This window comes from Pygoscelis adeliae, unplaced genomic scaffold (assembly GCF_000699105.1).
Source record: "Pygoscelis adeliae isolate BGI_AS28 unplaced genomic scaffold, ASM69910v1 Scaffold827, whole genome shotgun sequence".
Lineage (NCBI taxonomy): Eukaryota > Metazoa > Chordata > Aves > Sphenisciformes > Spheniscidae > Pygoscelis > Pygoscelis adeliae.
The window spans coordinates 54,794-79,915 of NW_008825094.1; the positions used below are offsets into that span (position 1 = coordinate 54,794).

Genomic DNA, 25,122 nt, shown 5'->3' on the forward strand with positions numbered 1-25,122 from the left:
CTATTGGGAGACCGAGATGGGGAGGCGAAAGAGCAAGTGACCTTTACTGAAAGGGGATGCTGAAACGCGAATTCCTTCTTGATTTGCAGACTTTGCGATCGTCTTTCTTCAGAATGGCTTTCAGCAAACTTCGGAGCTGGGAAGGAAGTTGGAATTCAAAAAAGTCCCCTATGTAAGGACAAAATGAGCCTATTTGCAAACGGTTGTTTAAAAAAGTAGTTCCGTTATATACCTCTATGCCTTGCTGAGTATAAATAAATCAGATCTTAGAGCAAGAAAGGAAGGGTGGCGGTCCAGGTGCTGGGTGAGGAGGAAATGGTGAAACCAGAACGAAGACTTTTTTACGGAGAATTTCTCCAAGGTGAGGTGTCAAGGGCTTTTTAAGCTTCCTTGGTTTCACCTTGATTGCTCTTTTTTTTTTTTTTCCCCTGTTTGAATGTGAGGCATGGAATCCTGGTAAGCATGGGAAATGCTTGCCCTTCTGCCTATTGTATCTGTTCTACGGTAGAGCCTGAGGTAAAAGTTAAGCTTTAAATTAAGAGGGACAAAACTCTTTCTTTGAGTCAATTTACTTTTTCTGCATATAACTGTAGCTCTTCTGAACACTAAATGGTTTTAATTTGTCAATTTTGAACAGATCTGCCGTGCTGTCTTACAAAGAATGTTGACATGTAAGTGTTTTTGAGATTCGTTGCTTTGTGCGGTCGCTGCTGTTTGCTAGACTTAGGTTCCTTGTTCATTGCTAAAGCTCTAAGGAGAAATCCTTGGCCTGCGATGCTTTTCCTCTGTTGTGCACAATACTGATTACGACACTGATTTTATGTGCCTCTGCTTTCCCCTTCGCTCTTGTAAAGTGAGTGTCTTCTAACACTGCAGATAACTTCTTGCCTTTTATGCTAGTTCATTCTGATGCTCCCAGCTGCAACATCAGGTTGATATCTGAGCTGATTTTTAACAAGTTTGATCGGAAGCAATCCGATCCGTTGTAGCACAGAGGTTAAGCTAGGAGAATTTTTTCTGCTTAGTAAATTAAACTTTGAATTTACAAAGTTATGTGCAAGTAAGCTATTTTGCTGGTTCGTGGTTTGGATTTGCGGACTAATGTTTTGTGAAACCTATTTTCTTTTTTTATGCTGAGCAAAGACATCTAACGTACACGTGTAGTCTTTAAACGGCCGGTCTTCAAGAACTGTCCCACGGACAGTGTTCCTGTTTTGGCCTGGGCAGTCCCGATGCTGCTGCTGCGAGCTCAAGCGTAGCAGGGCCTGACTTGCATTGCAAATTCCGGTGCAGAAAGACTAAACACACGTGAGGGTTATTTTTTGTCTTGTGTCTTGGATGATCTTCACGGTAAGTTGCTGTGTCTGCTGTACAGCGGAGGAAGCGTTCACTTACACCTCCTCACGTGCCCTCCACCAGTGTATTAGTATAATCTGACTGCGCACCTGCTGCTACTTTCCTGTCTCCTTAGTGACAGCACTTTACTGCTTTCGCTGGCATGTTTCAGCAACGTGCTCAGTGCTGCTGCAGAGGTTAGTGCTTTTTGTCTGCTCTAAGATGACTGAAAACCAGGACGCGGCACCCAGGACTGCCCCCTCCCTTCTGTGTCTCTCCCCGTGGGCGCTGCCAGCCTGATCCCTTACCCCATGTCTCGCAGGGAGCGTTGTCTGTAGCCGGAGGCGCCTTGCAGACCTTGCGGAGCGCTTCTAAAAAGGGAAAGCTGTAAGAAGTGCTTTGTTATTTAATATGTGTAAGTCCAATCTCACGTGGCCCTCTAACAGCGTTGGTACTTAAAAAATAACCCTTATAAAAGAGGACTAGGGGGATTTTGGAGGAAGAGAAGCAGGCTGCTGGCAGTCAGACAGGAGTCTGCTAACCTGCTCTTCATTTGACCTTCACGTTTGTGCAGCCTGCAGTGCCACTGACTGACTTGCAGTCTGCGTGCCTGAAAAATCATAGAATCGTTTAGGTTGGAAAAGACCTTTAAGATCATCGAGTCCAACCGCAAGCCCAATGCTGCCAAGTCCACCAAAAATGCATTAAACGAGTTTTATATAAGATATTTTTGTTAGTGTGTACTTTTGAGTCACCTTTGAGGGGTTTCACTTAACTAATCAGTTGCGTTAAAGAACGTTAGGATTCTTTATGTAAAATAATTCACGATTAATGAAGACCTTCACAGGAGCAGAAGGACAGGCTGAGAGTAGGATGGGAGCGCTGTGCTTCATAGTAATGATCTTGCTATATTGAACTCCTGTGCCTGAGGATAAGTAGAGTTTATCTCCTTTTCTCTTTTCTCCCCTACTTAACCTCAAAGTATTCCTCAGCAGGGGGGGAGAGTATTACATATTAACGCTGTGGACTGCCTTACCGAAGGCATGTGAGGGACGCCTGTTTTGCTGCCCCAGCTCAGTAAATTTCCTTTTCAGGGTGCTTCACTGAATGAGCCTAATAAACAAAACAAACTCTTTTAGCTGTTAAAAGAGGAGGCTTTTGAAGGTAGGATGGGACAAGAAGCAGAAGAACTGCCACTGCAGCAGGCTGCAAAGCAAAGGGCCATTCAGGATGTGGGCTTTGAGTGGTGTAGGCTGATGGCCAAGGCAATGTGCCCAGGGAGCTGCCAACCTGTTTGACCTCTGCCAGTCATTTTGGGGCAGATCCAGCTTTTGAAGGAATTTCGGCTAAGCAAATGTAACGTGAAGTCCCACTGCTGTTAGGAAGGTGTGGCACTCGCAGCAGCGTGCTCTTTGTTTGGTGAGGGCGGGCGGTTAAGACCATTGTTTCCAGGGGTTGTTAGTTCAAAGCCTGCCTGTGCAAATCCCTGCCTCCAGACAGACTTTTCTCTCGTGCAGCTTTGCAGGGTTCACACTCGCAGATGCACTGCACAGTTAGGGTTGGGTTTGGAAATTAAATACTAATTTATGGGCGTTTTTAGATGGCTTAATTATTAGCGCAGTCTTTGGAATGCTTTTAAATTGGTTCAAGGTTAGTGTTAATAGTTTTTTTGAGTCTCTCTGTCGCTTTCGAAAAAATTTCATAAGAATTTAATGCTGCTGAATGGCTTCTACACATTTCCCTAATGGGGTCACCTTCTTAAAGGTGCACAAGTTGCTTGTTCCAGTTAATTCCTGTGTTGTTTAGCGTCACGGTTCCTTCCGTTTCTCTCATTGCGTTTTTGTGTCTCTACTTTGGGGTACAGGGGTGCTTGATGCTGTTGGTAAAGAGAAGCAGGAAGATGTTTCCACGTTGCAAGCTATGAGGTTCTGGTAAGAAACGCTGTTCCCCTGAATAACGTCGGGAGGAGGTTTTTATCCGCTGTTACACTTGTTAGTGAAATACGGGAATGTTCCCCACCCCGTGCTACTTAACGTTTAGTATTCTCCTCTCTAATAAAACACGTGCAAGTAAAAATGCATGTACAAAAGATAAGCGTCAGGTACGAAAGGGTGTTCTGGCAGTGTTGGAACCAATCCTGGAGCACCCTCTTGGCATGTAGCAAGTTTCCCCGTCAAGTTTTCTCGCTCTGCTTCTGAGCAGAAACACCTGGAAGGTGCCGTCGTCTTCTCCTCCAATTCCTGCTTCCAAACCCATTTTGCCTAACAACTTCGTACATGTCGAGCCAGCCCTGTCCTGTGCAGGGGTAGACATTTGACTCAAGTTTGTACATCTGGTAGCTACATAATGTTGGATAACCAATAGGTTTTTTAAAACACATACAAAAAAAGTATATATCTCTGGCAATTTGATTAGATAGATGTAGAAGAAAAATGAGTCATTCACCCTAATCAGTACCTGGTTGATTATACTTCCTGTACATTGTTTCTGAATATTTCCTTGTCATTTGTAGGCTGAACGTGTTCAATGTGTCAGTTTATAAAAGTGCGGTTCGTCCGGATTCCTTGCAGCAGTTTTTTAGACACACCCTGACCGAGGTTCTTACCTACAACCCATTGTTGAAAGGTAGGAATAGGTGGGGAGGAGTCAGTGTCTCCAGGGTGTGTTACTGTGCTGTGTCCGGAGCTCCGTCCTCCTAGGCCTCGCTGAACGGAGTCCAGCCTGGAGGACCCAGAGCCGGAGAAGCCGCCCGGCTCCCCAGCTCTTTCCCCGGGGCTATATAAGCAGGGTGCTGGATCAGACCAAAAAAAAAAAAATCATCTGGGCTTTAGAGGGCTGTAGGTCAGGAGAGAACTTCAGATGGAAAATCAGTGCCTTCAAACAGAGCTTCAGCTAATGGCTCGTGAACAGATATTTGGAGTAACATCTAATAGCAGCCTTTACAGAGCAGACGTGGGAGGGCTCGGGCCCCTGGGAGTAGTTCTGGCCAAAGGAGAAAGCGAGTGGGAGAGGTGGTGCTGCAGGGAGTGCCCGGGGCTGAAATGGTCCGGCCCCTGTGTGTGTTTGGGTTTAAGCACAAGGCATGGCCTTTCTCTGCTGACTGGGTGTTTCTTTTTGTAGGTTAGAGGTAAAGGTGGGAAGGCTTCTAATCTGCGATGGCTAATTGTGAAGCTTGATGTTTTTAGGAAGAAATATGTTTGGGCTACAAAATTTCTGATAAAATCGCTCTGAGCTATGACCCAGAGCTGCTTACCTGTTGTGTGGAGAGCTGTGTTGCTGCAGGCTTCCAGTTGAAAGAGATGATTGAGGAAAAAGAGGGTTCCTTGCTGGTTCTCTGTGCGTGCGTTATGTTGGCCTACGAATGTGTGATCTCAAGAACAACTTTGAGATGACAGTGCTGTAGTGAAATGGCACGGTCCTTGTTGCCACAGTTCGTGTTCCAAAGGAGAATGAGAGAGAGAGGATTTCAGCAGACCGTTTTTAATCTATCTGGCTGTCAAAGCCAAAGGGAAATACTGTGTGGTTAAGTTATGCCTTTTGGGTGTATTTTAAAAATCTCTTGCTGAAGAGTAAACTCTTCTTTTTCTGGGTACAGTGTCTGATGCCATCCATATGCAGAAAGAGTGGAGCTTTACAAGAACTTGTTCGCTGCTCACAACCTTGTATCGCAAAGTAAGTCTTCCTGGTATCACAAGAGAGCTTTGCTATGTTGGGTTTATAGTCACTGAAATACCTGAAATGAGATTATTTAAAAATAGTGCGTTCCAGTCGCAGAACCTGAACCAGCTGCCAGGAATTGTAGGCAGTATGAAGCACGAAGAAAAAGTACTACTCTTGTGCAAGTGGTACTTTTGAAGAAAAAGGGACTTTTGTGCAAAGCTCTTAATGAGAACAAAGATAATAATTGAAGATGTGAGCTTTTACTGTTACAGACTATGACATGCGTTCTGAAAGAATTGGAATATTACTGTTTATTTTAGCCAGTGCTGGTTCCAAGCCAGAATGGTATCTGGCCCTGGAAAGCTGATGCAAAAGATGCACGCAGGGATAGCTTTTCCAAAAGTCATGCAAGAGACATCTGCATGTTAATCTTGACAGTGTGTTTCACTCTAGTGGGTGGCTGTATGTCATCGCTAAAATGAATTGCTATCGTTCTTCCAGCTGTTCGTGGCATTCAGTGCAAAGGAGTCGATCTGCCAGCTGCAGCAAGTCCTGGAGACTCATGAAGTGAACTGGCAGCACGTCCTGTCCTGTGTTTCCACGCTGGTAGTCTGTCAGGCTGAGGCCGAGCAGCTGTTCAAAGGTAAGTAGGTATCGGCAAGCCTGCAAGCTAATGTGTGCCTGTTGCTTCTCAGGTACTGCAGGGGGAAACCGTGCCGACTGGTGTAGCAGCATCGTCATTCATAGCTGCTCTTTTGAGATTCCTGCACGGAAAAGAACGGCAGAAAATCTGCTTTTCCGTTCAGTCGTTGCATGTCAGCGGCGGCGTGAATGCCAGGCCTTGTGCCTGGCGCTCCTCAAACTTAGTGCACAGCTAAGAGTGGTTATTTGATAATTACCTTCGTTATTAATTGGAGTAGTTATTACTGAAGCTGAGTTCTTCTGTCTCACCTTTGCTAGCAGACCTTGTTTGTTAGTTTCTTACTGATTATCTCACTGCTGGACTCCCTGCAACTCTTGCAGTTTGAAATCCTAGAGTGTTTGACCGTTCAAAGTGCATGAAAAACTATAAGCGAGTCCCAAAGGTTCCCCAAGCTGCAATACACATCCTTCTTTATGTGGCAGATGTTTTATCACAGATATTTGTCTTCGTTTACTGTAGAAAATTACAGCACAGTTGTCAAGAGCAAAGTTTGAGGTTATTGTTTTATGTTTCTAGACCTACTGAGCCATCTCCTGATAAAGGCCTTTGAGAATTATGATATGGAAAATATGATCACTGCATTCCTGATAGCTCGCCAGGCTGCTCTAGAGGGCCCCGCTGTGTTCATGCCTTACTCTGAATGGTTTAAGGTAAGACTAAATCAGGCCTGACTGGTAATCTTTGTTTTAAGTATGTGAGAAACCTGTGCGTAAGGAATGCTCTGCTGCACAGCACAAGCCTGGTTTCAGACAAGGTAGCCAGCAGCCCGGTTTTTGGAAACCAAGCCCGAGGACGGGGGGGGGGGGGGTAACAAGTCATTGTGTTGGTATTAGGAATGATTTAATATTTATTACTGCCTTTGTGTCTGCAAAGAATATATTTATTTGGCTTTCTCCGGTCTTCCCTTCTTTCATCTTTTAAGTCCATCTTGCCTTTTCTAGTTATTTGTCAGGAATGCAGACGTGTAATTAGTGTTATAATCATAATCTTGGATGTGTTTCAGTATCTTGATACCCAACACTGTTATTGCGTAAGTGGTGGGTTATTGCAGACGAAGCATTCCCACTTCCTGGATGTTTGCATGCAGCGGTAATTGCTGTGTTTGACCTTACAGCTAATTGGTCATTAGCTTTTGGTTGTAAACATGTAGGTATTTTAGCTATGCAAATCTCCACATAATTTAAACCTGTAAATTCCTTTGTATGAGCTTGCAAATCTGAGCTCAGCCTTTGCTGATAGTGTTCAGGATGTATCAAAAGGTAGACTAGTTATGTTCTGTGTAGTCTCAGACTGGCTTATTTGCTTATAAAGCCCAGGTAAAGCTGTGTAGAAACCGGCAGATTTGTGGTTCCCTCATGGATCTCAGTCCTTCGCTGCATTTTGGTGTTGCCTTGTTTAGCTCCTCTGAGTGTTCTCACAGTAGCGTATCGGAACGAACTTTCAGCATGACATGGCAGGCTTTCTGGAAACTGGGCAAAGAACCTCAAAGAGAACTTCCGCAGAGACTTCTATAGACTTTTTCTGGAGACTTTTCTCCAGAAAGGTTCTCTTGAGAGAAAGCAGAGGTCTGTAATGGATGTCTGGGATTCGTGCGCTGAGTTTAGTGTGCAGTGCTGGGATGGGGATTCTCTCCGCGCTGAAAGGCTGCGTTGTCATTTCCCCCGTTTCAGGCTTCCTTTGGGAACGGTGGTGGTCACCACGGGAGCAGTAAGAAAGCTCTGGTCTTCCTCTTTGAGTTCTTGTCAGAGCTAGTGCCCTTTGAAGCAGCGCCGTACTTGAAGGTGAGGAGATGCTAACAGAGGTGGCTTTCTAAAGACTGATGCAGAACCGCTCCAAAGTGAACATACTTGTGCCTTTGACTAGGTTCAGCGTATTATTAATGTTGTTATGGTAATTGCATTGCTTCCGATACATTATTCGAAACCTTCTCTTCCTGAAATAAGGAAGTACAAGATTCTTCTATTTACTTGACAAGAAGGAGAATTCCTTTCGTGGAGTGAAATTTAAGCACTTCAGTGATTTTTGTTTGTTGTTGGGGAAAAATTACATGTTGGTTGTCATGAAAATGGCTTATTTTAAAACAAGCGATAACATCTTCTTTGGGGAATATTTGAGGTAAATGACTGTAAACATTAACCAGAATTTTACACTGATTTCCTGTGAAAATGGCGAATCTTGTTCTGAATTTCATATTTCAGGTCCATATAATGTACCCGCCTTTTGTGCCAACAAAACATCGGTCTATTCTCTTGGAGTACATCACTCTGGCTAAAACCAGACTGGCCGACCTCAAGGTTAGTAAAAATTGTCTCTTTGAAAAGAGCTTTTTCTGGATCTGTCAAAATACTAGCTGTGTTGTGACCATGTGCACCTCTCTGTAACCTCACACAGGTTGCTATAGAAGATATGGGACTCTATGAAGACTTGACTTCCACAGATGAATCTGTGCAGGTACCGGTGGTCCGTCTAACAGTTTTCTCATCAGTCATGCCCCTTTTCCTCTGGAAACCAGCTTAGGTTATCCGCCCGTTCCTGCCAAGATTGAGCATGCTGCCAGATCTTCTCCAGCTTTAAGACGGAGAGGTTAGCGGCCAGGAATATGCAGAGTCTCGCACCAGATTTCACAAAAACTAGAGGGGACAAACAGACTGTGATGAGTATTCCGTGGTGAGGCTGCAGAGGAACTCAGCAATTAGCCAGCCAGCTACTGGCCGAGCACCACCTACGTTAGCCGTCCAGTCAGCACCTGCTGTCTGAAGCAGGAAAGTGCCGGCTACCTCTTGCCCGTCCTGTACTGTGGGGTATGGAAAAGAAATGGAAGATTCTGTGGGGGAGGATTTAAGGGACAAAGGGAGATGTAATGGTGGTGCATGGTGTGGGGATGCAAAGCATAGGTTTGCAGGAACTGGGGCAGCGTTAGCTCTGCCGATTGACCAGCTCGTTACAATGGTGACACTTCCCTCTGTGGATTTGATCACATAGGAAAGCATTTTGTATGTATCTCGATTCTTTTCAGTATAGCATGTCATCTATTTGGTGTTGTATCAAAGTGTTCCTATTCAAAGGAGATTTGGGGAGGGAATCTACAGTCTGCAGTTTCACAGTGTGGTTCGCGATAAGTTTTGGGTCAGAACAGTAATTGATAAGGAAGCATTTGGCTGTATCGCTCCTTCCTATATTTTGGTCACAAGTATGTCAGTCCAGGGGGCCTCATTTGTACAGCCAGTCAACTGGAGTACGTGAAACACAGCCTGGTGACAGGGTAGTTGAATGTACTGCACTGAAATCTAGTCCTGTGATGAACAGAAAGTCGTAAGCGAAGATTTCATTTACGTCCAAGTAAAGTCTGATCTGTCTGTCTGTTGAGAAGCTGGCCCAGGTTGTTGCAGTCTTAAGATGTCTTATGGCTCGAACAAGAGGAACCCGGGGCGGCAGTCCCTCTGCCTGGAGTGTAGTAGCACGGGCTGGAAGCGGAGATTATGGGTCTTAATTCCAAAGTGCACGAAGTAAAATAGAATAACAATGAAACAAATTCAGAAGAGAAAAGATATTGTCCCCGTTGGGGACAGTTGAATAAACAATGTGATGTTAAGCAGGAATATGCTGCAGTTGCTGTAGGAGGTGGGTACAGAGCTACACGGGCCTTTGGGCTGACCCAGAATAGCTGTTAGTTATAACAGCCTTATCGAGGCAGGCTGATGGTTCAGGCCCGGTTTCTCCATCCTGCAGTTTTACTCTGCGTATCGGGTAGTTCTTGTTACTCAATTGCACTCGTTCGGTCACTTCCCGTCGCAGCACGGACAGCTGTTACTGACCCTGAAAGAACAAGCAGGGAAGATTGTCGTCCTTGACTTCTCACAACATGTTTCTCTCCTTGTTACTTGTGTGAGCCAGCCCCAGGCCCAGGCGCTTCGTGATGTTGAAAAGGCCCTTCAGATATTTGAAAACACAAGGAAGATCCCAACATCTGTGATAGAAGCCAGGTACCGTGTGCTTTTCAACTCTTCTTGTTTTTAGCTATAATAATAATAAAAGCCAAGTCCAAATCAAAATAACAAAACAAGAAAAATTGAGGATGGGAGCAAAGGAGGTTTTGGGAAATTCTTCCCGTGTTATCCACTTCCTCAGTAGTCATCTAAATAGAGGCTATTTGTGCAGAGAGTGAAAAGGCGTGTGCACACCTGCAAGAGAAGTCCACAGTTGTTTAAATAAAAAGCAAAATTAAAGAAATGGATAACTATTGGCTAATCTGAACTTGATTTGTCTCTGGTTATTCATGTTACCACGAATATTTCTTATTTGCAGGAGCCAAATTAATTCTTGAGGTAATGAGATGGCACTTGGCAGCTTTGGCATTGTTAATATTTTGCTATATTTATTTCCTGTCACAGTATTTTCAGGCGACCGTATTATACCTCCTGGTTTCTTCCTGCTTTGCTCAGGCCACGTGTGGTTAGTATTTGCTTTTGGCTTTCTTTTGATCCTCCCATTTAGGTGTGTGTTTGTGGACAGGTAATTTGTGCCTAACCTGCCTGTTTTTTCTATTGCAGCTCCCTAAAACCCCAGATGTGCGCATGGCTCTTATCGATTCTCTAAAGAGGTATTGAGACTTCCCAGTGGTGTTTTCCGTGCTTCTGGACTTTCTCTTCAGAGCATTTGAGTTTACGTCAGGTTATTGGAGGCTTTGACACCTTATTTACAAGTGTTGGCTAACCCTCTTGGCAGGGCTTCGTGGCCAGGCTTGTGGATGGGGTAGCTTATCTGCATAGGTGAATGTCTTCAGTTCTGTAATTAGTCCCCTAGCCACTCTAAAAATCATTATCTAGAAGTCGTCCCCACGCAGCCCTCTGACTGCAGGCCAGATATATTTTTATGCAAACTTGGGAGGATACTGCTGAATATAAAATTTCACCAGGAACATCAGCGTTTTAGATGTGTGCATACTGCATGTCACGTAACTTACACTCTTATGTGATCTTAGACACGGACAATATATGACATAGGTATTAATGCATGCATTAATAATAGATATAGTATTGTTTTTGTGTAGCGTGTGTTACACGTGTCTGATACTTGCTATGAAAGCCTTGGATATAAATTTCTGGCCCTTGTGTCAGATGATGATTAAAGAAATGCTTCAGGTGCTCTGTATGCTTTGGAGCCTCTGTAATTACATTTCATAGCGTAGCTGTTGTTTATGTTTAATAAAGCTGAAGTTTGAATGTGGTTACGTGGTATAATAAAAGTCTTTATTTTTTGTTATTATAGAGCTGATAAAATACCCTCAAACTTGTACTCCACATATGTGCAAGCCTGTCGTGCTGTGAAAGAGAAGATGTTACAAGGTAAAAAAATATAACATTTACTTATGGATCAGCTTGAAGAAAAGTTAATATTTCCATTGATGCCCTCCTGAATTGAAAATTTTCAAAAAGTTACGGCTGATTAGGTCTTTAATCTGTATGTAAAGACGTGTGTGTTCTTTATGTCTTACTGAGGCATTAAATAGTTACTCTCGTAATGACCTTCTCTGCCTGTCCTGCTTGGGTGGGATTTTTGCAGTCCGTGTGGAGCTCTGTGCTGTGCTGAGGCTGCAAATGATGCCTGAGCTAGCTGATTTAAATCTAGCTCAAATACATCTACGTGAATCAGCGTTTGCAGCTCGAACGCTTCGCAGCTCCGGCCAGCCTGGGGTGTGAACCCGCCGTGTTGATCCCTTGCGTAATGGCACTTGTGCTGTCGGAACTCACCATCATCCCCTTTTAAGAATGGATCACTGTGGGTGACTGAGATCTGGGGAAACAGGAGGGGCTAGGAACGGAGCCAGCGGTGAAGGGATTGCAGCGCGGAGCTTACATGCGTTTGGGTGGGAAGGCCCCACTAATTTCAGGTCCCGTCACTGTAGCCACATTGCTGGTGCGGTGTGTGTCAGTGTAATAGATATTTAATGAGCTCTCCTATCTCTTTCAGCGAGTGGGTGTTTCAAACGCATCTTAAAATGGGCAACGTCCTCACCACAGGTTTATATGAAATGAAAAGGTCAGGCTGGTGGGCAGAGATCATTCCCAGAGCGTGGTGGAGATAAGCGTGCTCGATGTGTATAGAGACGAGTCCGTAATTGACTCCCTCTCGGGGCACGCTGGGCGTTTGAAGCCCTCTGGAGATGCTGTAGCTGGAGAGGCGTGACAAAGCAGTCCCGGTTGAACCGCAGATGTGCAGCAGTCTGGCTGCGGAGGTTGTCCTGGCAACCGGCAGGGATGAAGGATCCCTGCGTGCCGGGATCAGCGGGATCCCGACCGGCAGCCAGAGCTTTGCAGGAGTCCTTGAATTGCCAGTGACCTCTAGTGGCACAGCCTGAGCCGCGTCCCCTGCACCCCTGAATAGGCCTGATCTGCGTCCCCTGCCATCCCCTGCATCCTAATCCGTCCCTGGGGCTCTTGCACCGAGGCTGGACTTAGGGCAGGACGGAGTGTCGGTCAGCTCTAAGCCTGCCCTGTTCGTTAGTGCTCACTCTTGCACAAAAAGGTGGCTCAGCAGTCTCCTAACACCTTGTTGCTTTACAGTGTGTTTATAACAAGTATTAATTTTAACCTTGTTATTTACTTCTCTTGTTCACGGTTGAGTGTACGAGACGCTGTTCCTGTCTAACAAACTGTACTGGGTGGTTTTTGGGGCTGCGCTGTGGCAGCTTGTTGCTGGCGGCACTCTCTTTCTAGTGGTAAAAGGAATTTCCTTTTATTTCTTCTTTTAAACAAAACCCAAAATAGAGTAGCCCATAGCATCTGGAGATGTTGCATGGTGTTGGGCTTGAGGAGAAGCTGATGACGTAGTATTCACGCTGTAACGTCTGTCTCTGTGTTTTGAGACTGGTTCCAGCCCTCTGAGGACAGCAGATGTTCCTGTGAGGGGCAGAGAGCTAAAGCAAGTAGGAAGAAAACTCTGAAAGGAGAACTCTTTTGCCTCGTCTTTAAAAACTTAATTCCTTTCTGCAACTAGGCATAAACTCATAAATGATTAATCAAATAGCACATTTCAGACGTAAAAACAAAGCTGTATATGTGGCAGATTGACAGTTTGGGGATCTGCATACGTTTTCTGTAAAAGTATTTACTTTTCTGTAAGCTATAACAGAGATTGCTGAATGCATTTTATGAACTGATGTAACGCACAAAGGTAAGGGTAATGTGTTGCGTTTCTCTCTTGCTTGTCCAGATGAATCAAAAGTAGAGACCAGCCATTCCGAAGAGCCTGTTGAGCAGCTGAAGGCCGAACTGTCTGAACTAAGGCTGCTGGTTGTGGACCGGGCTAAATATGAAGGTATGCGGGAAGGCAATTATAACTACCCATAACTGACTGTTACAAAAGCTGCATTAATAAAATGTGGCTAACGCTAGCCAAAGCAACAGCAGTAGTTACTTGCCGCTGGTACCTGAAGATGGTAATCTTTCAGATCTGTATAATCCTTCCAGCTATGAATATATATATATAAAAAAATGTCTGACGTATGTCCCATGCTTGAGTTTGGAACTTCAGGTCTGCGTCTTTGTGATGATCGCTCGGTACCGCACCGATCTTTGCCAAGACGGGCAGCCCCGTTCCTGGGGCTCGCCTGGTGACTTTGGCCCCCTTTTGAAGGCTGTGTCCTTTCTGGTGTGAAAAACTATTCTTGATGTGTGTTGGTAATAGTACTGGGGGAAAATAATGCCGTCTTCTAAAATGAAGATGATGATCACTGTGTTCCAGCTAATGTTTTTTGCTCATTAAGGCTTTTCATAACATACTTTGGGCTCTGATCAATTAGAGTATATATTTCACTTGTTCTTCTTCCTGCTATGTGGAGTTGTAAATCTTTCATGCCTTCTGTCCTGGTTCTCCTCTTCTCCTGTTACCTTCCTGCAGATGTGCCAGCACAGATTGCAGTGATTTCTGACAGACTCGCAAGCGTCTTGGGTCACAGCAGTGATGAGAACGAAGCTGCTCCTTTGAATTCTCCAATTCAAGTTGACGTTTCTGCCCCCAGGCTGGAACCCTGCCATCAGAGTGTGGGTACCGTCTGGCTCGGGGTCAGAAACAAGTGGGGTTGAGTAGGTAAAAACGCATCTGGATAGTACGTGTGAAAGGTTGCTTTGTCTGTGGAGGACAGGAAATACACTTCTCCTTTTGTCTACCCTGTGCGCAGGCTATTCATATGTTTTAACCTTCTGGAAGTTGCTGGGTGGCGAGATCTAGAGATATATTCTATTGGAGCAATCCTGTGATGAGCTAGGCTTTCTTCACCAGGCTTGTCTAGATATTTGTTGTGTGCTGGGATCATTCCTGGGCTGTTACGGGCTTAACTTTCCATCTCGGTGCCAGTGGATCTGTACAACTTGCGGTGAATGTCGTTAACCAATTTGTCTTTGTTTTAATGTCAGGAAACATAATATATAGGCAGCACAAAACTAGATCTAGATATCAAGCCCGACAAGTAGGAATTAGCAGTGTCTCTCTTATTCCAGGTTGTTGATCTTCTGCTGACATCATTCTGCCAAAACCTAATAGCTGCTTCCTATTTTAACCCTCCCGACAGGTAAGCTGCGAGTAAAAGACTAGGGAAATCGAAACTGGTTAATACGCTAGAATTCCAACGTTTGTCTAGGGGCCAGGAGGGACCTCTGCTTGTTCATACCCACTGTGCCAGGCTGGCAATGGCAGGCTGCTTTATTCTGGGTTTCTGTAATCTAAGAACTAATGCGCTTTGATGTACATGTGTAAATAAAACGTGTTTCTCCTCTGTTGTTACTGACCTCTTCTGAAAAAAGTGGCATTTGGCCCTGCTTTGCGCTCTGCGACAACATATAAAAACTGCGCAAATACTGCGTGCTCAGGCTGGCGTTTTCAGCGCAATGGTGGGGGATGGGGGATGAAGCAAATTCTCTCTGTCCAGGAATTACTTGCTGGCTGACACTACAGATCAGGAGAGGACAATGCTTGTCTTTTGACAGCGAGCACTGATGTATCTTCGGGGTGTCTTTTGGGCACGTTCAGTGCTTTTGCAGATCCAGGCGCCTCAGCCTTCATCCCTGATGCCATGTCTAATACGAAATGGGTGAGGCATGAAGTCTAACGCTGCAGGCACAGGAAGAGCAGCATGATATACCTTCTCTCTGCCTCCTGTCCCCTCTTCCCCCTGGCAGTGACGCAGTTTGATTCTGGCCCGTATGAGGAGGGAGAGGTAGCACTCCTCCACCGCTGGAAGGCCTCTGTTAATGCCATCTCCTTCATGATGTAACAGAACTCTGTAAACATTATGGTCAGCATCTCAGTGGAAAATGGCTTTGTTGGAAAACAACGATGTACTGACAAGCTGCCTGTGATCCCAGCTGCCGACAGTACCGAACTAGGTGGCTGCCTCTCTGGAGTGCAGCGTGCTTTGGCAACCGGTGCATCTTTCCCTCTCTCTTACGCTGTTTCGCCCCGCAGCAGGTGAATCTGTATTGAAATACTGTGCTGAAAAGTAGCTGTGGTAAACAAGAGCGTCCCAGGAAATTGTTTCTAAACCCAACTCCCCATCCAGTCCCCTCTGAGGATGGTTTTTTCTGTCAGCTGGGTGGGAAAGTCCCTTCCTCCCTCCCTTCCTCTGCTTTGCGACAGGACCTTGTCATATTAATTCCTTTTTGCTCTTGCTTTGTTTTTTGATCCCATTTATTGCTCTGCCTCTGTTTACCTTGTGCTCTCTGTCTGAAAAAAGCTGACCGTGCCCCAGGCAGCTTCCTCCTCTCCTTGTTGTCATCTCAGAACACCTCTTTAACTCTATATTATCAAGTATTTGAGGCAGGGCACTGGCGGAGTTCATGTTTCTGTAGGGGTCCTCTGTTCAGATGCTCCAAAAGTGACACTTACTTTGAGCCTATAAATGGAATGATAATTGTCCTGTATTTACAGACAACTGTGGCTCAGGTTCAGTGTGTTTAAGCATTTTTAAATACCTTTTCCTGTATTGGGGATAAAAAGAAGCAGTAAAATGAGCATGTGGTTTTTACCTTCTGCAGGCAGGGACCATGTCTCTCCTTGTTCGTGAAGATGATGTGTGGACACAGGAATCTCTTACCTGCGCTTCTGGGCAGGCTCTGCCAGCTTATTTATCATCAGGTTAGTTTTCCAACCAAGAAGCATATGGTCGTAGTGTGCTAAAGGCTATCCTACCTCCATTTCCTGAGCTGTAGGGCATGTACCTGTCTGGACCGCACTGTGGAGGTGTTTCCAAGCTTCCAAAAAAAAAAATCTCATTTTGGTCAAGTAGTATGGACTTGCTGTCAGGCACGTGAGCTGAACATCTTCCTACAGAAGTACTACTGTAGAAGGTTAATGCATTCTGAGATACATTTTAAGAGAAGCTAAAATAAGCAAGTTTATGAACAGAGCCAAAAGAAAAATAGTAGAATGCTTAATTCCTAAGCTTCCACGTTGAATAATTCAGTCGTGCACCCCTTTTAAAAATAACAGTAAGACCCCCCCCGAATCTGGGGTGCAGCAGTGTATGGTTTTCTCTTGAAGAACTGTTGGTTTTATTTCCTTTACCCTGTGATATTGCAAGGGTGAAGTCAAAAGGCTGATAGACTAGATTAGCTGTCATAGAAGCTAAAAAGCCTTGAGAGTCTCAAATTCGGCTGGGCTGAATTTACAGCCAGTTGCTTCAAGTTACTGTGTAACAGAAACGTACAAATTTTGCTGCAGGTTGACCAAAGATAGCTGCACAATTTCAAGGAAGGAAGAACATGTTTAATGTAACTGGTGCCTCTCATCTGCTAAATTGGTATTGCTGCACTAATTAGTCAACGGGCAGAAGCAATGTTCTGGTACTTGATTAATTCTGAGGCTTTTTTTTTTCCGAGAAAGGTTGTTTTGTTACAAATGAAATGTCTTTCTCTCTTCAGTTCTTTACTTATGTTTGGCTTGCAGGGTCCTTCCCTGAATGATGCTCATATTTTAGGACTAGCAGCTTTTGTGATCCACTTAAGTGAATCCAGAGCTTTAATTCCTGAAGTGGAAGCCAATTTGGGGATTTCTCAGCCCGTTCCTGAAAACGTCCTTTCCATTTCTGAGTACTGGAACCGCTTGCTGGTGTGCAGGACGGAAGAGTCGTTTGCCTTCTGCATGAGGTGAGACCATGCATCCACCACGTCCTTGCTTCTCCAGGCGATGGGTTTAAGATTTGCCACAGGAGGGGTGCTGGTAAAGCTCCCATGTTCCTGCGGAGGATTTCCAGAGCGTGTGTAGGCGATTCTGCTGCACGGAGGCGCTACACAGAGAAACAGGCTGATGGTGGTCCCGCGTGAAATGGCATCCTGGTGATTGTACTGCCTGCTGGAGAAAGGACTGACTGGATGCTGTCAAAGGCTTTAGTTTAGTCTCTGGTTCTGAAATTTGTGCCATTAATATAGTTGGGGTTGGGAGCACATAAAAAGAAGTGGTCCCAAAAGCAAATAGGTTTGGGACACGTTGGTTAAAAGCATTTTTAACGCTCAGTCTTTGTTTTGACTTTGGACTTTCGTGAGTGGGAGAAGATATGATTGAACCAACCAGGTAACGGAGTTCTTTCTTTTTCTCTATCAGGTTTTGCACTGCAGCGGCATCTTATCTTATGTGCAAGTTTTCATCCTATCCTCGTGAAGATTTGCGCGCCGTGCTTCCTCCTAGCCTTGTTAAAAAGGTAAAAGGAAAAAAGTTCTGCTATTACCTATGTGAAAGATCAGTCTCAGTTCCATTTCCTACTGCGGACTCCTGTGCAGCTGTAACTTGTACAAAGAAAACTATATAAAAATGCATCTTTGTACCCTCCCATCTTACAGTCTAGTGTATCTGCTTGTTTGGCAGCTTCGCACAACCAGAGGTTGCACTGGGCCTTTTTTGTGTGATGGAAATGTGCAGGGGTTTTATGCCTTTGTTTTAGCTGCAGTACATCGTGCCACGGCTGTGCTTGGAAGCTCGCGGAATCCTGTGCGAGGAGGCTAAAACTGACCTAATCTGGAGTTCCCTGTCATGCCCCTCTCTGAACTACAAAAGAGCCAGCCTCTGTTTATGGAAGCAAGCGTGCTTTCAAGAGCTCTTGAAGGAAAAAGCATTCCAGGTATAAATCTTTTCCATGACTTAAGTTCACGCCGTAATTCTCACTTTTCAGATCTGCTCTTTGCAATTTCCTTATTGGCGATAAAACGCTTCTTGTAAAAACTTAATGCCTGAAAAGTTGGTCTGACAGCTGATGATACCACGTGCGCTAGGTTATGTGCTCAGTGCTGTTTGTAGATTTCGATGGTGATGATAAGGCAGAAATAGAAAACTAGAGGTAAAGCTTTTGTGTCCTGCTTATTGCAAAAGCAGAAAGCTTGACAAGGCGTACCGTATCAGTAAGAAAATGATCAGGAACTGTAGAGAAAAGGGCTGTCCATAACCTTAGCTTCCTACTGTGTACTGTCTATGAAGTGATGGTGAGTCAACAACTGAAAATACTCGCTTGCTTTTTTTGGTGCTTTGTCTAAATGCAGTGTTCTCCTCAATGACCTGTGTATCTTGGATTGTTCGGCTCTGCCTTGCTATGAAGCAGGTTAACATCTCAGCTGTTCTCTTTATACCATCCTTGCAATGTGTCTGACTTGACAGGATTTCTTTTTTTAACCTAGTCCATATAAAACCAGTTTGTCTTTGTGCAGAGGAGTCTGTCACGTTACTAGAATGACTCCCTGTGCTCGGCTACCTTGATGTACAAGGCTAAAATACCTTTGCGTTATAACCTTTCTTTGATGCTTATACCAGTCTGACTATGGTGCTTTGTTCATTTTAGCATCTATTTCTAATAGCACACGTTCATTCTGGTATCTAGACTTCAACAAGATGAGCGTGTTTGGAAATGTCAAGGGGGGGGTGGGGGTGTGTGTGCACCAGAGATGCTTTATAGGCTTGCTTTCAGTAAATTTTTGAATGCCAGTGGGGTTTTAGTTTAGATTTCTTGCAAGGGAAACAGTGCAGGAACTCCCTTGGGTTGACGTCTCCTGTTTCATATCTCTTAATCTGCACGGAATTGTGTCTGGGTGTGGGTGAAGGTGGCTTTTATGCTGGGAAGAAGGTGGCTGTTCTGCACAAGTTACTTGCCTTGCTGGTCTGCCCTCTTACCTAAATCGTTGCTTTTCCCAGTTGTCTTTCAGGGAGTGGCTGCTGTTGGAGCTGGAAGTGTACCCTGAAAAGGATATTCTCTCTGCTTGGGAAAGGTAAGTGCAGAGGGGCTCTGTTGCAAAGGGAATAGTTCAAGAGCCTTTCCCACCCGAATTAGGAAAAAGCATTGAAGATCAGGAAGCAAATAAACAAGCTGCTGCGGGACACAAATGCCTGTCGACTACTACGGTTTGTCCAGAGTTCAAGCAATGCTAGAACGAGGCGTGTGTTTTAACTTGAGGAAGTTCACCGAGATAACCTCTGGCCTGCATGTGCAGTCCTCCCAAATAACTTTGCACAAAACCTCCCCATTTCTGGAAGCAAGAGACGGCTGACATCAGGACACGTGGTGTCTGGTGGATGACTCTTTTTATATCTGTACATATATGGGTGCTTTTATCTGTCATTCCCCTTGGTGCGTGAACATCCTCTTACATCAAGGGAAGGGCACCGTTAAAATGCCGTGATAGATTTCCTATCTTCTCCTTTTCAATGTTGCAGACAGGATTTCCATTATTGGGCCATCTATCAGTGGTATCTTCCTGCACCTTCTGCTTCTGGTGGCTGCGACGGAGACCTGGAGAAGGCCTGTGGCGTTATTATCAACACCATTCTGGATTCCTCGCAAAGGTATTCTGTATCACGACTTGCATTTCTGCAGAAGCGACGGTTCTGCTAATGACCTGGCAAGCTGGGAGCTGTGAGCTTGTGCCTTACATGGGGTTGGGTTTCCTTGAGTGGAAGCGATTCCCTTCTCACAGGTCTGGCTGGCTGTGAAAGCTGGGAGGTGGCTCTGCATGACTCGCCAGTCTTTGCATAAGAATCTTGCTTTAGGTGACAGAGGTCTGGGGTTGCAGTCACAGGTAGTCCCTAGTCTGTCTGTCTGTTTTAAGTTGAATTTGTATTTAGATTTGTTTGGCCAGACAAGCATTAATGCCCCTGAGGAAGTGGCTGAAGCTAGAAAATAAGGAGGGAGGGTTAGAGGAGAGTTGCTGTCTCACCTACAGCTTATTTAAGGAACATCAATGTTAGAGCTTTATGTTCATCTGAAGCCATTTGACTTTAATTGAATTGTGTTACCCTCCTGGGCTAACAGGGTTAGTTACCTGGTACGTATCTTAATTTCAGGTCGGACCTGGGTAGCTGTGGCCAATCAAAGATGTCAGTCAATCCTGATATTCTCTGCAAGCTGCAGGTGATTTCAGACTTTGATGTGTATCTATCTGTATGTTCAGTCCTTGAATTTGACCGGTCGAACTATTTTTCTAATACCTCAGTGTGTGTAAGGCTGACACTCGGTTCTCAGATGTGAGCAGTGGCATGGAAATGGAGAGAGAGAGATTTTTCTTATTGATCTCTTTGTATTACTTCAGAGAAACATAGAGGGTTTGGATTGAATGCAAACTAGTGTGTAGCCCTGACAAACACTGTTTTTCCCCCCTGCCCCCTCCCCGTTTAGGAGATGGTACTGGAGCTGGGGTGCAGGCGAAAGTTGCTTTCTGGCTGCTTGGATGCCCAGAGACACGGCCTGTTTGAGATTCTCCAGGAGAGGTTGAAAGACAGAGAACATGGCTCTGCTCTGGGTGAGCAGTTATGGAGGCAGCAGGAGCTGCTGCTGCACAGAAGGTAAGCGCAGATCTGAACGGCTGGGAACACCTCGAACAAAACTGCTGTTCAAAGCAATTACGGCGTGTACCCGCGCGGTTGGGCAGCCTCCCCTGTGATTCCACAGCAAATGAAAATGACGCTAGATGTCACGGTAACAATTATGCAAGAGAGGTTTATTCCCTGGTACCCACGTGACGTAGCTGCGTTTCAGTGTGCCATCTTGGGCTACGAGTTGCCCCTGCCAGTAGACTGGATTTCAAAGACCACACGTCTTCATGGGCTCAGTTTACAGCCAGCAACACTCTTAACGCCACCACTTGCGTTACCCATCGTTAAATTACTCTATTTGCTGCTGTAATCTAGGTGTGCGTTTCCATTTGTGAGCCACTGATAGTATCTTTGAAAGTGGTGTGTATGCCTCATTGAAATGCAGGTTTCTTTCTGGGCAACTGGAAAAACTCCTTGTGCAGTTTCTGTCAACGTGTTTGAGACCTCTCACGTTTGACACACTCTCAAACTCCCCTGAATATCGAAGGCACGTGCCCTGAGAGCGTGGCGTCTGATTCTCTTCTTGACGGTAACCTCAATTTTGTTTTGATTCTTCCCTGCCTAAGGATTCTGGTAGGGCTCCCTGCATCCGCTCTGATCTTGACTTGTCGAAAAGGAAAGAAAACAACGCTGGACTGTGAAGACTTTTTTCATTTTGTAAACTCGGAGCTGGTACGTGTCGTTAGCCAAACGATAATTTCTCGTTGGTGAATGCTCTAGATAAAGACCTTAAGCCTGGGTTTAGGACAGGGGTTAAAATGCAGCCAAAATTGAGACCAGCTTAGCTTATGTCAGAATGTAGGGAGATTCAACTCATTATGCTCGAGACTTTCCAGGCCCTAGCTCTGCAGGGGTCCCCTCCGCACTGTCTGCTGTAGGATGACTTTTGGGTTCGTTCATTTGGAATCGTGGTGGCGTTTTACGCTATTGAGGGAGAATCCTTGGGGAAACAGTGTAGGCAAATCTGGGGTGGGGCCGGCCAGCATATCAGTGGTTGGAGCTGGGTGTGCACAGTCCAGGGGTAGAACCACCAGCGGGTGATCGCGGAGTAGCCTGGTAGTGGCTTGGCCAGTTCTCGAGCAGTAGGGGTGTTCTTTCCAGCCGCGTTGTTCGTGACAAGGTATGTCCGGTGCGCACGCACGTGCCGCAGCCTTGGGGATGCTCTCTCGTGCGGATGCGCCATCCTTCTGTGCCACCTGCTCTTTGTTTGTTGACAGTGGGTTAGAGAGAAACCTGCAGTGTTCCCGTGGAGGCCTAGAAGTAAGGGACTGAGCATGGCCTCTTCTCCGATTTCTCTGTCATGCCAGAGCGTGAAACTAATTTGCTGAGCGTAGAGTGAGGTCCTGCTCATCCTCCTGTGCTATGTACACTAGAGAAACATTCAGAAACATCCCTGTGGCTTCCTGGGCACCGATCAGTTGACTCGCAGGTCCCTCAGAGCACTGCTTCGTGCTCTGAGGATAGCTATCGTTTCTATTTATTCATCCTGATTGATGACCTTTTCAAGCCCTCCTGCACTGTCGTATTAGGCACAGCCAGAAACCTCCATTCATTCCAAGACTGTTAATCAAACTGCCTCAGCCACCCACACCGTGTGGTAAGCAGGGCCGTCTGATTTGCTTTCTCGTGCTGGAACTGTAAGGCGCTACCTGGTCAGTGCTGTTGCTTTATATAGAAACGAAGCTTCTGCATTCTGAACCGATTCTCGGGATCGCACAGGGTGATTTTGCGTTATCTGAGTCCTGTTGTGCCAGACACCCAAAATGTTTAAAGAAAATGGGAATTCCAAAGGGAAGGAATGATTCCCTCCCCCCCCTTGTCTTTCCACAGAAGAATGTCTGTTCCAGAGGGTATGCGCTCTCCTACGACATCACCGCTCACTTCTTCAGGGTAACTGCTAGCCGGAGTAGACGTTTCTTTACCAGGATACCCGACTATATGCTATTCTTAGCAATGAGATGTGCTATTTGTACCCTTGTTTTGAGAATTGTTGGTGTAAATTCCAAAAAGAAGAGCAGTAATCCAGGAAAGTGAAGAGAAGTAGCCGGAGGAGGTAGTGGTAGAGGTTAATTTTAATACAATACAGCAAAGCTGGTGGGGGAAGGAGAAGCTGTTGGGCACACGTTTCTTCTGCTGGGCCATGCTGACCCCTACAGTTATCTTTGATTAGTTTACACGTGGCTTGGTGAGGTACTCCAAAGCAGCAAAGACATATGTGTGTAGTCATCTTGTAACTTATCCTCTTCCAGGGCCTGCTCAATGCCAGCTTGGACTGTGAGGACTCAGCAGAAGGGGTCAATGATGTTCTAACAGCATGTCAAACCAAATGTCCCGTTATGCTCTTCTCTGCAGCGGTAACTGTTCATATTTCATCTTAAGAGTGCTCGATGAAAAATCAGTATCGGTTCAGAGCGTTTGTTTTAAACTTCATTTAATATAAACTGTGAAGCGTGGGGGTAGTAACTCTCAACGCCTTTGGGAAATTGCAGAGAGCTTTAGAACCCTTGGTATCGCTGATCCCAGCTCTGGGCGTGCAGCCTGGTTTTTGGAGTGTCACTACGGAAGAGGAACAGAGGCTGTTTAAGGGCGAGAAGCTGGGAGACTTGTCTTGGTTTCAGATGCACTACAGAGGGGCTGGTTGTTACATGCCAAGCAAGCAAAAAGTCCATAAAGCACAGATTATTTTTTTTCTCTCTCTCCTGTGCGTAACTCTTCATGCGCTGTTTTACATGGGGATACGTGTTTTTGTTGCATGTGGTAAGCATGTACATCACCTCTGCGGAACAGTTCCTTTACTGTGACTGGTCCTGCTAGAGGAGGTGGTATGAACTGTGGTGTGAACACGGTCACAAATGACCCTCTTTGCATTTCCAGAATGTGAAACTTAGAATCATAGAATTGTTTAGGTTGGAAAAGACCCTTAAGGTCATCAGGTCCAACCGTTAACCCAGCACTGCCAAGTCCACCACTAAACCACGTCCCTGAGCACCACGTCTACACGTCTTTAAATATCTCCAGGGATGGTGACTCAGCCACTTCCCTGGGCAGCCTGTTCCAGCGCTTGACAAGCCTTTGGGTGAAGAAATTTTTCCTCATGTCCAATCTAAACCTCCCCTGGCGCAGCTTGAGGCTGTTTCCTCTCGTTCTGTCGCTTGGGAGAAGAGACCGACCCCCCCCTCGCTACAGCCTCCTTTCAGGTGGTTGTAGAGAGCGATGAGGTCTCTCCGCAGCCTCCTCTTCTCCAGGCTAAACAACCCCAGCTCCCTCAGCCGCTCCTCACAGGACTTGTGCTCTAGACCCTTCACCAGCTTGGCTGCTCTTCTGTAGAATCAACTTCTCATGTTTATTATGTGCGTATGTACAACTTGGACTTTTTCATTACAGGGCGAGGAGGGAACCCTTTCTCTGAGTACCGGGCTGAGACAGCGTGCATACCTGACTGCAAACAACTACTGAGTACCCCACCACTAATGCTGCTGACTTCCATCTTTCTTCCTAGCTTTGGTGGCCGAGGCTGGAGCCAGTACTTTGCTCTCAGTGGAGGAGACTCTTCGGGGCTCCGCTTGCAGAAGAACTGGAAAGACTGAGGGAATGGCAGTCCTCAGCTACCAGGTGCGTGTGAGGAACCGAGTGTGGATCTGCGGGCAGGAGAACCTGCTCGTGGAGGGATCAGCGCCCAGGATGCCTGTTCTCTGAGGCAGGCTGGGTTTCAGCAGGCAGTACGAAATGCTAATGTGGACTGAGGCTTGTAGGACAGCTATATACAGATGCCTTTGTAGAGTTTAAACTCAAAATGGGTCATTATAATTATTTAGTCTGGCCTTCTGTGTAATATGGGTCAGAGTGTTTCACCATAAGGAAAAGAGAATCTTTTTAGAGGAGACTAGAAGGCAGAGTCCTTGTTAGACAAACACTGGAAATAGTCTTTAGCACAGTGTTGAGTCATTTGCTTAAGCTGCCGCACCCTTTGCTCCCTGGCTTTGGTGAATCTCTGATCTCCTGAAGCTACCGACTGCTTCTCTGCTGTATGCTTCCTTCTTTACCTGCTGTTACGCTGTCTGCTCGGCGTCCTGCAACTTTTCTCCGAAAGCTGGGAATTTAGTATAAGAATCTCCTTGCAGGTTATTGAACGTAATAACCACATTAGCCATAGTGGTGTATACAGTTAACTACCTGTCCAACCTCTGATGAAAGAGATTTGGGAATGCTGCTGCCTCTTTCTAGACTTTTCTTTTTTAAACTGTCTCCGTGTAGCAGGGGGGGGGGGGGAAAGGAGAGAATTTTTTTTGTCCCAATCACAAACCTGCACCCTTTGCCCAGCCCCTGATTTCCTCCTCATTCACGGCTGTGATTTTTTTTTTTCTTTTTTAATTTTATTTTTTCCCCTCCAAAACCATGACGTGCTGGTTTCGTTTCCTAGCTTCCTTTCTTCAGGAGTGGTTTTCCCGCTCTCTGGCCCTCCTTGGATTTTGGCTGCCTTCCTCCATTGTACTCTTCAACAGCAGTCACCATGCGGACGAGAGAGAAGTGCACTGAAGAGGCTGGGGACTGACACAGAGCAGGCAAGATGATGCGTTTTA

The 25,122-nt window shown here is 45.6% G+C and overlaps 1 protein-coding gene across 1 annotated transcript in view; it reads left to right on the top strand.

Annotated features, from left to right (window-relative positions):
* The window catches only part of FANCA (Fanconi anemia, complementation group A), a 37,082-nt gene that overhangs the window by 7,139 nt on the left and 4,821 nt on the right, over positions 1 to 25,122 (top strand). Inside the window, exons 8-37 of the mRNA XM_009326999.1 lie at positions 90 to 172; positions 638 to 671; positions 3,200 to 3,266; positions 3,848 to 3,960; positions 4,931 to 5,007; positions 5,497 to 5,638; positions 6,215 to 6,348; positions 7,369 to 7,479; positions 7,897 to 7,992; positions 8,090 to 8,149; positions 9,593 to 9,681; positions 10,090 to 10,150; positions 10,249 to 10,298; positions 10,967 to 11,043; positions 12,911 to 13,015; positions 13,598 to 13,740; positions 14,197 to 14,267; positions 15,730 to 15,829; positions 16,640 to 16,839; positions 17,294 to 17,390; positions 17,631 to 17,807; positions 18,869 to 18,942; positions 19,388 to 19,516; positions 20,015 to 20,081; positions 20,346 to 20,512; positions 21,109 to 21,214; positions 22,373 to 22,432; positions 22,792 to 22,896; positions 24,042 to 24,154; positions 24,963 to 25,104. Coding sequence (XP_009325274.1) covers positions 90 to 172; positions 638 to 671; positions 3,200 to 3,266; positions 3,848 to 3,960; positions 4,931 to 5,007; positions 5,497 to 5,638; positions 6,215 to 6,348; positions 7,369 to 7,479; positions 7,897 to 7,992; positions 8,090 to 8,149; positions 9,593 to 9,681; positions 10,090 to 10,150; positions 10,249 to 10,298; positions 10,967 to 11,043; positions 12,911 to 13,015; positions 13,598 to 13,740; positions 14,197 to 14,267; positions 15,730 to 15,829; positions 16,640 to 16,839; positions 17,294 to 17,390; positions 17,631 to 17,807; positions 18,869 to 18,942; positions 19,388 to 19,516; positions 20,015 to 20,081; positions 20,346 to 20,512; positions 21,109 to 21,214; positions 22,373 to 22,432; positions 22,792 to 22,896; positions 24,042 to 24,154; positions 24,963 to 25,104 — 3,050 coding nt within the window. The remainder of the gene's footprint in view (positions 1 to 89; positions 173 to 637; positions 672 to 3,199; positions 3,267 to 3,847; positions 3,961 to 4,930; positions 5,008 to 5,496; positions 5,639 to 6,214; positions 6,349 to 7,368; positions 7,480 to 7,896; positions 7,993 to 8,089; positions 8,150 to 9,592; positions 9,682 to 10,089; positions 10,151 to 10,248; positions 10,299 to 10,966; positions 11,044 to 12,910; positions 13,016 to 13,597; positions 13,741 to 14,196; positions 14,268 to 15,729; positions 15,830 to 16,639; positions 16,840 to 17,293; positions 17,391 to 17,630; positions 17,808 to 18,868; positions 18,943 to 19,387; positions 19,517 to 20,014; positions 20,082 to 20,345; positions 20,513 to 21,108; positions 21,215 to 22,372; positions 22,433 to 22,791; positions 22,897 to 24,041; positions 24,155 to 24,962; positions 25,105 to 25,122) is intronic.